General features: G+C 41.1%; 1 protein-coding gene and 1 long non-coding RNA gene across 16 annotated transcripts in view; one reads left to right on the top strand and one right to left on the bottom strand.

The window, feature by feature from the left end:
* Nucleotides 1-523: 523 nt before the first annotated feature.
* CDC42BPA (CDC42 binding protein kinase alpha) overlaps nt 524-12,303 on the bottom strand; it is a 190,441-nt gene continuing 178,661 nt past the window's right edge. For all 15 annotated transcript variants that reach the window (XM_030035147.2, XM_030035155.2, XM_030035156.2 and 12 more), the window contains 3 exons: nt 7,751-7,868; nt 6,596-6,753; nt 524-5,430 (listed from right to left, as the gene is read on the bottom strand). In XM_030035147.2, the coding sequence (XP_029891007.1) occupies nt 5,299-5,430; nt 6,596-6,753; nt 7,751-7,868 (408 nt within the window). In that variant the 3' untranslated portion in view covers nt 524-5,298. The remainder of the gene's footprint in view (nt 5,431-6,595; nt 6,754-7,750; nt 7,869-12,303) is intronic.
* Nucleotides 6,717-10,422, top strand: LOC121233753. Its single transcript, XR_005933851.1, has 2 exons — nt 6,717-6,800; nt 8,372-10,422. It is a non-coding gene; the product is annotated as an uncharacterized LOC121233753 (long non-coding RNA).

The raw sequence follows: 12,303 nt of genomic DNA, 5'->3' as shown, positions 1-12,303 counted from the left end.
TATGGAGAAAATCCCAGGCTGACTTGTGAGGAACTGGTGGATGATGTGCAAGGGGTCAGGGCACATGCAAAACTTAACAGGTATTTTGAGATGCACTTAAAGATGCATGAAAGTCAACTTGATGGTAGTAGCTCAGAAATAAGAGTCCAGCCCCTAACACTAAGACAGCTGAAACATTTGATGTGTAACTGAATTAAGGAGGAACATCAGAAAAAATGACTACAACTATTGACACAGAACAGATGACCTAAGAAAAAGGTCAGGAAAACTGTAGTTGATGAAGTTCAATATATTAAAGTATAAGGTGGCTTGACTTTGAATTTTCAAAAAGGTTCTGGTAATTTTTTCTGAAAGCTGTTAGAGCTAAAGCCATTTCTTATATATTCCTTTTCTTCCCAGTGTGTACTTGTGCAGACATGTTACAACATGCTGGTTTTATCTTCAAGAACACCATTATTCTCCTTCCCCTTTCTTCCTCAAAGCTTAACATGGAGAGGTAGGAAAAAAAGACAGAACTTCTGCATTTCTAACAGTTCCCTGTTTTATTGCAGTACATCAAAGTAGGTTAATATTAAGTGTGTTACCAACATAAAATATTGGTGGTAAGTCATTTTTACATTGTTGACTTTTCCACCTTAAATATTTCTGTGCAAAAGAATCTACATCATTGTTCTGTAGCAGAGAATCTCTTACAATGTCCCCTACAACATTGAGGGCATTAAACAAAATAGTGAGAAGAGGCAAAAAGCAGAATCTTTCCCCCACACGCACACTTGTCAGCTTTTATACTCTAAAACAAAAAAGTGATTACATCTATGCCATGCAAAACTGTACAATAATATTACAATGAAAAACCTAAAAAACATATTTTAAAAATAAATGATATGAAACTGTCATACATAAAAAGGCAGGTATAATTGCTCTGAAATACCAACACTGGTTTGTTTGTGGATTTCTTCCCTGTGGATGAGACTTTTTTTAAATGCGGAATGAAAATAGGTTGTACTGAGCTGTGGCTGAAATGAAAGACAAAGTGGAGTTGAAATTTAGACTGGAAAGCCTGCAGCGGAGCGGTTTCTAGGGGTGTTTATCAAATACAGTGTCAACACAGAGCACGTGGAAGGGTGCAGTTTGTGTTAGTGCAGAAAGTTGTCCCATTTCCTCCATGGAACTAACTCCTATTAAAAAAACGCCAAAACACAGCAGAAGCTACTATGTGCCACTTTGATTCTCAGACTAAGGCTCAGGAGGTGTGGGTACTTGCACTGCAATGAATTTTATCCTTAATGTATTAATTTAAAATTAAACAGCGTGCATAAAATGGAAAAAAACCCGAGCTTCTTCTACCTAAGAGCATGTTTGTCCTGACATTCAGGGTCTGACCATGCAAGACAATACGGTGCCAGAATCTGTTTCTGTGTTAACTGTTTTATTCTGAAAAGCTGACACACTCTGTGAACCAGTTAGGTATAGTTAAACTACATTTCTATAAATACACTATGCTTTTTGGACTTTTTTGGTATGACAAGACCCTTAACTTCCCTCTGCCATATACCTGAGAATAACACACCTGGCTTGTAATTTTATCAGAATCAAATCAAGGAGATATAACATTCCTGACTCAGTTTTGAAGTTCATTAAAATGGGCAAAATGCACATTCGTAACAAGCCACAGCAACTAACTGAGAGGAAAAGCAGCAACTACTTCACCACAGCCTCAGGAATGTTTTTTTGAAACCACCAGCTGTCTTCTCCAGGTCAAAGGCAACAGAGAAGAGAATACTATAACCCTGCTTTTGGGTTGATGAAAGGTGGAAGGAAGCCACATATCTGTGTGTGCACACGTGCAGGGGAAAACTATTTACCAAACCTTTTTCATTCTATAACCTGGAATCCTTAGTAGCTGCCTGAATCTGTTCAGATCCTTTGTTGCTATCAAGAGAGAAAAAAAATGCAAAAACGCAACAACCCATATGTTTAAGCAGTGTCAAAAACGCAAACACCTTCAGTCTCAGCCAAAAGGAAAAAATCGGCTAGATACATACTGTGTACAGAGAACATATGCTACAGTCAAAAATCCAATGGGAGATTTTAAGCTCCCTGAACAAAATACAGCCCTCTAACTGTGAACTTGAAGCAATGCTACAGTGCAAAGTAGCAAACATCAAACCTTAAGAGACAACTGTGAGATACCAGTCAAGAGTCTTACAGTTCAAATGACCAAGTTACTTTTCCTAGCCCAATGAGTATTTAAAAAGCCCAACTACTGTATGCATATGTTTTCAGTGTTCATAGCAACAAAAAAAGATGAGTGTGGTTTAAAATTGAGTGTTTAAACAAATGGTCCCCAAATATATAAAACTATTCAAGTCCTAGGACAATTTTTCAAATAAGTGATGTGGTCATTTGCTTTTCAACTGAGAGAACAGTTGCTGTTTCTCTTTTGAACAGATGCATTAAAAATGCACAGTACCAAACTAATGATTAAATACAGTAATCCTAAAGGAGACTGCCAAGGCTTAGAAATTGTGGTGTACAAACAGTGTAGGCCTGTGGAGCTCTCATCCTCTGGAGCTTAGTTTTGTAACACAGCTGACCTATGCTCTGCCTGAAAATGTCAGTTTTTTATATCAATAGATTGCAGGCACCATAACAGAGTAAACACAGGGGTTACTCGATTTAATTGTTTGCTGTGTCATGACTCTTTGGGTTCCATTTTCAGATAGAGCATTAGCTCAACTGCAAAAAAAAAAATCCACAAAAAAGATCCTGTGATCCTCTGTCAGGGGACTGTCACGCAGGCTGCTCTGTCTTAAATGACTGCTGTTTAAATGCCTTCTCTCAACATCAAAATAAGATTAATGTTTAAATACAACATACAGTAAATACAAAACTAGTCTGCAAAGGCTTTGAAAAGTGTGTGGACATGCTTCACCAAAAGGAGGGAATTGTGGGGAAAAAGCAGTGGCTATACTTGAAGCAATATGCAGCCTTTAAAAAGAAGCTGATGTGGAATTTTAATAACGCCCTGCCTATCTGTCCCTCAGAGAGACTGAAAACTTCTGGGAGGAATTAATTTCAAGTGCTTAGCTATTTGCTAAAGCTTTTAATATTAAATGCCAGGCTTGCAAAAGTAGTAGCTTTGAAGTGAAAACAAACAACACAACCAGCTTGCTACTCTGAAAAACCCAAACAGGAGAGAGACAGGCTTTTGATGTGATGGTTTCTAAAAAAACTTCTTGAATTCCTGTCCCAAAATTAACACTGAATGAGCTTAAAACTTGGACAGGCCTCTTGATTCAGAGTAAAAGAGAAATCTTACCTAGGAGACCCAGCATGATTAAATGGATTAGATGATCTGTGTCTCATTCCCTACTTCACATTTAGATCATACCTGGAAATCACTGTATATAGTTTGAACTTACCTATAACTTCTATTAGGGAAGACAGAAACTGGAAAACTCCAAACATCTCTATGTGGGTGAAACATTATATACCGCTGACTGCAAGAATATGGAATGGTTTAATAAAAGCCATAACAAGTTTCCGAAACCCACAAAACCCAGTATTCTAAATACAAAAAGCCCTTAGATGTTTGATTATGGTCATAGTATAAAGCCAGCAACAATACTACTGAGAAGAGAGGCTCATTTGAACACACTCCCAAATGAAAAACACATCTGCCTTCCAAACTAAAGAGAAGAGACATCTTCCTCTTACCATCCATTTGTACATTGGTCTCTCACTTTATTCTGTTGACTGCATGACCAGCTTCAGCTTTTTATTTCTTTTTGCAACTTCAGTGGGCTCTGTCTTCCACTGCAATACTTTCTGCCCTCCAACCTGACCTGCTATTGGAACCAAACAGCAGGTGAGCACGTAGAAACAACTGCAAATTGCACAAACCCACAGCACAGGTAGGGAGGGAGGGAGAGGAAAACCAACCTTGCCAGCATGGCAGTTGTGGGTGACTAGGCATCTTCGACTACCACAGTGTTGAACAGTGTGAGGTCAGTCTTGAAGGTTCTCTGTTGCTACAGTGACAGCATAGCCAGCTGTGGCTAGCTTTGGGCTAAGGGCACTCATTTGGCTGATGTGTATTAGCAACCAGTATTTGGTAACAACAGTAACAGTTTCTGGTTAGGGATGGTTACAGTAGATGTGGAAAACTGCTCGCTTCCGAGTTAAACCTAGTCAAAGGCTGACCCAGGGAAACAGTTTTCCTGCTGAATCCTGCTGCACTGAACTCCCTTGCTGCCTTAAGGACCTCTACTGTAGCATGCCGTAAGGTTCCTCAGCTGCACAGCTAGCACACAAGAAACCAGGGCAGCCACCTGGCTGACTGGTGCCCTTGGTTGTCAGGGCAGGGGGTTGCTTTCCAATTGTCATTTTTGCAAAGGATGGGGATTAACATGGAAGTAGGAATTATAGCTTCAGTTATGCTACCGACAGAAGTAAAGAAATGTTGTGAAAGTACTGCAGGGACCTCTCCCGGCAGTGCAGTGAGTGCTACGCAAAAGGAATATCTGTCCTGTGAAAGGTTTTAGGCCAGGCCTCCAAGTCTGTATATTACCGAGCATGAAAACAGGGACAACACAAATCTTAAATTAAAGGCTCTCTTAAATAAGCATCCATCTTCTGCTGCATACACAATGCTTTTTTTCTTTGAATATATACATACGTATTTTACTCTAACATCTGCGTATTTATTTAAACTCTGTACTGTAGTAAAATATGCATCATTTTAATCAATAAGGATTTGCTGGCGACAATCAGATTGACATTCAAACGTGGTGGCTGAAAGCTTTTATGTGCCTCTGACATACTGATCATTCCCCATGCAGGGGAAGGGGTCTCTGTGCTACTTTTGTACAGTACAATGAGCTATTGTATGAAAACAAAATCCCTCTGAATTTTCTCTTGTCGATACTGGTCTGGTCTACTTAAGCTACATTTTAGGAAGTGGAAGGGGGGTGGGATAAATATGTCTTTAAAAATGAAGCAGCCGAAACCACAAAAATGAAACCAATACTAATACAAATCTACAGCATCTGATATTTACCAACACCCTAGCTTTGCTCATTTGCTGCTGTCAGATCTGGGGAAGGGAGGGTGAGGCAGTGCCAAATGGTGCTGAAGACGACCAGCTTTTACCTTCCTCTGTACCCCACTCCCAGATCACTTTCAGGCAGGGAATGGGGAGGGTTAGGATGATGAAGGTGAGAACTGGAACAAGTGAAGGGGACAGCCATGGGGACAGCAAGCTGCTGTGATGTCAAATCTGAATGCTGAAGCAGTTCATGAGTCCCAACTCACGTGGTCAGAGCTCTCCAGGGAGAGGCTCTTTGTCTTGTGAGGAGAAACTGGGCTGGGAGGGCTGCTGAGGTTGGAGCTGTTCGATGCAGTAGAGTGTCTCGGAGAGTCAGAGTCCTGCAGCCCAAAGACACATAAGAACACTGGTAAGTAACACAACAGCAAGTTTGAGAGTGACTGAGGATGTCTGAGCAGCAGGTGACTGGATTCAAAGGCCTCCATGTATTTTGCTTGTGTCCAAAAATACAGAGGAATTTTTTTTGCTCAGTATTTCCTGGTCTGGGGAGACTTAAGAGTAAGTGGTGAGATCACTCTGCTTTCAGCAGGCATAACTGACGCTGACATAAGGACACAGCACCTGTGGGATTCTTGTAGTCTGCACGTTGCCGAGGGCCTCTTGGTCAGCAGAGTACGCAACTTCAGGTTGCCTCTGAAGCTACAATGCCTCCTGCCTTTTCAAAGATTATGATCTGAGATGCTCTTGCGCTAAACTGAGGAATGTTTATGGTACGGGCTTCACCACAGCTACCTCTTCTATGTCAGTCCCAAGATATTAATTCAAAGCATCCTAATCAAGTTACGCCAGCTGGATCTTCCAGAGTACAGTAGAACACAACTACGTCTGAGTTTTGAGTTTGGGTTGACAGTTGCCTTCCAGCTTCAACTGAAAGGATATATTCAGTACCATGAAAAGCCTGTGTGATCTCTAATTTTCTCACTCCTTCATAAGAAAACGGTCTGGGGAAGTTTTGCTGGCCAACTTCAGATTGAACCCTTCCCTGTAAAACATTCTTGGAGGGACTGAGTTTAGCACTGGGCAGGACTGCAGTTCTATCATAATGATAGTCTTGTTCTGCACAGAATATAAATTATTAAATCCAGTTTCTGCTCCAAATGAAATTATTATATGATAATTCTTAAATTACCTTGTTAATTTTAGGCACTCTGAGAACAAAATGTCTCCTGTGAAATGGTTGCTAAAATAGGTTAAGAGTCTTTGCAAATAAAGGGCGGAAGGAATATCGCCACTTCAAGCTGTGATAGGTCACTATCAAGCATATATCTCCAGGTAAGGAGTGCAGAGAGTTTTCTGCATGTTAAATACCAGGACCAGACTTGATACAGTTTGACCAAAGTCTTTTGTCAGGATAGCTTGAAATCCAGGAAATCCAAATTTTCATTGTCAGTGACTCCCAAACTTGTAGCCAAACCCATGACAGAATTCAACTTCCTCATCTTCATCAACACACTTAAATTTTCTCCTCTTTCTCCTGTCACTCACCTCTCGCTCGTAGTCCCTTGTTGGTGCATCGCTGCCTTGGTCCAGGCCACCAGAAGATAAGGAACCATCTGAGGGTGATGCCATAGGCTGACGCTTTGCTCCATAGCTACCTCCTGAGAATTCCCTCCGCAAAGCACTGCCGTTTTGTGCAGATGATCCTAAGACGTGCAGAGGAATTAAACTGTGTTACAGACACCCGCTCGAGGTACTAGACATTTGTTAGCTGTTGCTCTGGTTACTTCTGCTTTCCTCCAGCATGTCCCAAGATGCTCAGCTCATGGCTTGCAGGCTGTGTGGGCTTTTATCCTGTCTGCTGCAGTTTTTCCTAGGGATTCTGTGGTCCCTCCCTTGGCGTGTCAGCATTAGCCCACTTTACCCAGCACAGACACAGTCACTATGTTCCCAACAAAGACGGCCGTTGTAGAAACTGCTGTGGTGCAGGCTAGTTCCAGTGGCCTCTTTCCCAGGGAGTAGGTGGGTTGTACCAGCAGGTACAGACTACAGCAGACACACGCACGTCCTGCAAGCAGTTGGCAATGTGCAGCAAATGTGGTGTATGCCACAGGAAGGGAAAAAACCTAGAAAAGTTGGGACACTAGTCTTGCCTCTATTTTCACATGGTCCATTATTTAGTCACTTGCCTGGTCTCAGTACAGGTCACTGTGCTGACTCTGGCACACAAAGGCAGCATGGCAGCACTAGGAAAGGTGTTTCAAATTCAGTGCAGCTCTTCCATACCAGTAGCCAGTTTTCTATTGCTTTCTCTTTGCACTAGCCGCAAGAGAGGCATCAAGAGCTCTACACAGTTCAGCAACGAAACTAATAACCATGGAGCTTGTGAAAAACTTGCCACTGTTTTAAAACACTTAAACAGCAGCAAGGTAGTCCCAAGGGTAAGAATGTAATTTTAGTTCTAATGTCAGTTTTAAAAATTTGACAAATTACAACTGTGGGACTCTTAAAAGTGCTAGCTGCTTATTCATGTGCTCCTTTGAAAGCAAGATTAAAACACTGTGCTTGCCCTCAATAGGAAGAGAGTCGGCCATCATATCTGAAAATCCTGTCTAGTGACAGTATGATAGAAGCAAATGCAAGCAGCCCTTTCCCTAAAATACTTGTGCATAGACCCCAAGCAACACAGTTTTGTTTGCTTACGTGCTGCTAACCCGCTGCTTGCGCTCATCGATCGTCCTGGTTCTGTGCGGGATTTTGTGATCGATGGGATACTAACAGAGCCACTGAATACGGTCCGACTTTCCTGAGGCCGAAGATTCTGCAATGCAGACACACACAATGACATGTTTACTTATTGACTGCTGGCTCAACCTTGGATGTTATGAAGTAAGGCCCCAAAACACATTAAAACCCCAACCTTACCAGAGCTGAATTATCTGCAGCAAGTCAGCAAAATTTGCAAAATAATATTCTGCAGTTTAGTGCAGAGACTGGAAGCAACACAACGTGATAGTGAAGTGCTGAATTACATGGACATATGCAGACAACTGAAAGAGTATGTCTAATAATTCAAGAATTTCCTTGAAAGTATGGTTTGCAAGCCTAATTAAGCTGCTGTAAATATATTCAAGTAATATCACATAATGCATTCTTTCTGAACACAAGCTTCCAAGGTTCTTAATAGAATTTCTCTCTTTGATGCCATCATTTGTGCCATGCATGTGTAACTTTATACAATAACCATGTTAATCCCTAATGTCTGCAGAGTTATGAACACATAGTGGATCAATCCGTATTTCAATTACTTATGTAATTCCAAAGGCATTAACAGCATTACTCCAGACCTACACCAGTTGAGTCAAAGTGAGAATCAGCCTCCTGTTTTCAGCCTACTCAAAGAGGATGACCAGAGCACATGCCACTGTTTTTCTACATATTTTGATTATCGCTCCTGTTTTGCACCCTGAGAGTTCCAGTGTGATTTTCTACATTGGTAAGTTACCGGGCTGAAGTGGTTCTTTACTGAGGGAAGAGATAAAACAGTTTCTCTGCTTGGATAGGGTAGTTCCTTAAACATAAATTGTCTTTAAAAGAAGGGAAAAGAGTACTTTGAATTGAGTTCTGGGAGATTTTATTTCTGCTTCTGTTATCTTACAGCTGACCTTAGGGGAAAAGGCTTCTCAGCTATTTAGCCCCTCTCTGTATATGAGTTGGCTTCTTCGCCCAGAGGGACTTTCTAATGCCCTTATGTATCACTCAATCTCTGGCTAAATATGAGAATTCATCCTGGTCCTAATATGATTTGCACTATGAAGTCATTAGCATTAATTAGAATTAGGTTTAGGGAACCTTTACAGATGCAGAATGTGAAAAGAACTGCAGGTAGCTCTGAGCATTACTTTATTTCCACTTTACGAAACACCCCCTGCAATAACTGTTAATTTCTTCCTATTTATATTTAATTATTTCCCCATCCTCGCTCTGAGGTAAAGTAGCTACGCATAAAACAACAGTTGCAATTGCAATGCCTTCTTAAGCTACGATGTTATGGAACTTTCAGACCAGAACAAAGATTCCACCCCCTACAAGGGTATTCTCAGAAACCCTCAGATACTACCCATTTCTATACCTGTAAATGGAGCCTTTGTAATGAACAGATTTTATACAGTTCAGAGTTTATAACTGTTACCAACCTGCTGTCAAATCCAGTCTTACAATGATCCTTTGAGTCATTGCTATAACAGACCCCTTTGCTCTTACAGTCAACCCTTTGCTTCTCATTCTCCCAGTGGGCTGAAATGGCTGATTTTTAACATGTAACAAACAAGAAAGAATTAAAATCTCTCCTCCTGTTCCGAGATCTCTCTCAAACACCAGCAAAAGAGAATCAGAGACCTTACCAATGAAAAAGTCCTGCTTAATTCTCCCCTCATCCATTGCTGCACTCTTCTCAATGAGGATTTATACCTAAAGGCTTAAAAAAGTCTCTTAAATCATTTTTGGGGTCATACTGCTGTCTCTTGCTTACCTTCCTCCCCACCCCCCCTTTTTTTAAAATGTGAACAACCAACCTACTTTGTAGCACAAAATACTAAATTTCTGCTCCTGTGTCCTTCATGATGCAATAAACAATCTGAGTTACAGATAAGAGTATGAGCATCCTGCCTGTATGAAGGTTCCCCTGACAACACACAAAAGAACTAATGGGCTAAGGAATAAGTTACTGCTGTGTTCTGAGAAACAAAGGAAAGCTAAGTGCAGCACCATGCAAACGTGTGCACTGTGGTTAGTACACTGGAGTTGCAAGGAAGATCTTTTGTACTTGTATAAACCTACAATGGTTCATTTTGCAAAGAGAATAATTATGTTTAATGATAAGGCGATTAACCTCCTTAACAGTGACTGAGCAGACAACATACAGGCATCAGGGGAAGGAGGGAACAGGTGGGTGCATGAAAAAGACTCATTTATTTTAACAGTGTATTCTAATGATGATTATTTTTCATGATGTCAGTTTGCAAAGTCCATGTAATTCCTAGTAGAAAGTTTCTCCACAAAGCAAATCTTTCATTGTTCTTTGTTCGAAAAATAAAATAAGCACATGCCAGAGACCCTGGCATTTTTGACCAAAACCCCTGGAAGTTATATGCACATGATGCAGAAAGGGGATTCAAAGAAAAATAAACGGCGGATATTAGCGGTAGTTATAAAGCAGCAAAACACAGCAAGTTAAAAACAAAGGGGAAAAAAAAAAAGCAACTTGAGCTTGCTTTACTTAAAGAGAGAGACAAAAACCCCTCATTTAGAGCAACAATTCAAATCCTAGCAGGAAAATTCATCCCCACTGCTGAAACAAATGGAGAAAGGTGAGAGAAGAGGGAAAAAAAAACCCAAAAAAAAACCAGCAGCAGAGAAGCTGCTTGCTGAATGAAGTTAATCACTGTGAAATATAGGGTGAAAGACCCAAATTAGTTCAGCGCATCCCATTCCCAGTCAGAGAACGGAGCTGCTGTGGAGTTGTGGGTTACGTACGTGCAATCGCTGCTATGCTCGCAGCTCTGCAGTGTTACAGAGCCTCAGCTCTCACACTCACACTAACTGCTCCCACGCTGCCTTCTCAGGCTGTGGGGCGAGAACACACATATAGGGTCTAACTAAACAGTTATGACACCTATAGGAAATTGTTTGCCTATGTTTCTCTGTCCATCATGCTGCTTGTTGTTGTTTTGGGTTTTTTGTTTTAGTGTTCTGTTCATTACATTATAAACCTGAGCTTTTAATTCTTCCATTAAATAATATGACAGAATCTAAAAGCCTACTTTAATGGGCCATTTTTCAACTTCCCTATGGATTCCATGCTGTTTTGGTTCCCATATCCCATCTGTACCTGGGACCACAGTCCCCTCGGAGGGAGTGCTACCCTTCTTACACTAAAATCTCCAAACACAAAGGGAGGATGGACAGACATGAAACCAAAACTCACAGCCTTGCTCTCCATATAGCTTACAACATCTCTACCCTCAAGCCACAAAGGAAACAAATGCTTTTCTTCATACAAGACTAAACCTCTAGTGCTCTAAGGACCCAACGGGTACAAGACCTTGACACTCCAGGTTGCCCACTTCACTTTTTTTCTCCAATTTATGCTAGTAGGCTGCAACATTAGGATGAAGGATGCTCCTAAAGCAAAAATTAAGAGTTATTGTCTGAAACACCGGGGGTCATTCCTTACTGATCCCAGGGAGACTACTCACATGAGAAAGGGAAGGTAGAGTGGGTCACAGTCCGGTGATACATCACTGCATATTGAACACAGAAAATTTTATAGCACAGTTGGATTAAAAAAAAAAACCTTGTTAAAACCAGAACTGAAATACAGCTTCAATGACCCTATAGTGACCCTCTAAGAGAAAAACAACTTTCAATTCAGCTTAATTTTTTTTTTTTTTTGCATTTCAATAGAGCATTCCTCTTGTGTATTTGCATCTCTCCTCCTACCAGAAAAGCCAGGATGGATGCAGAGCTGTCATCACAGGGCACATTTTACAAAATGCTGCAACTTCATTTTTGAATATTAAAGGTTGTGACAATTGGGACTTCACAACAGTGACACATGACCAGACACATGACGTGACCAGTCAAAGCTTAGGTGTGCAGATTTGTTTCGGAGCCATATAGAAGAGATTAATTTTCCTCCTGCATTTTTAATTTCTCTCTAGGGTTGTATGGAGGTATGTATCCAAAAACCTTCCTGGTGATAGGGATCTAGAGCAGCAACCAAAAGGCTCTCAAAGCAGTCTGGCAGTGAAGGTTTGCCATGCATGTCTGAAGGGTGTCCAAAGGCCACAGAAACCAACAGCAGTGTTTCCATTACAGCAGCAGACATGGGTCAGACCCATACAAACCCTGAGCAACCAACCACCATCACATACATCTGCCTCACAGATTATTTCTGATTTATCTGCGAATCTGGCCTAAGCAGAACTGCAGGCCACAGCACAGTACACAATTACAATGCACAGCATGTACTTGTGTGCCTGTTTTCATATGGCTTGTATTTCTATAGGACCTAGCAACCCCCACATAGTCAGACCAGGATGCACAATACAAGAAAAAAGAAAAGACCACTTCCATCCCCCCAACTTACATTCCAACTGGAAGGGTATCTACAGAACAGTATCCTACCTCAGCCTCTGCTTAAAGCTATCAGGATTAAGAGGATCTACATCAGCAAGTTGCCATCATCTTTAATT

This window comes from Aquila chrysaetos, chromosome 13, assembly GCF_900496995.4.
Source record: "Aquila chrysaetos chrysaetos chromosome 13, bAquChr1.4, whole genome shotgun sequence".
Lineage (NCBI taxonomy): Eukaryota > Metazoa > Chordata > Aves > Accipitriformes > Accipitridae > Aquila > Aquila chrysaetos.
The sequence above is the reverse complement of the archived record's forward strand: the minus strand, read 5'-3'. Positions and strand labels throughout refer to the sequence as shown.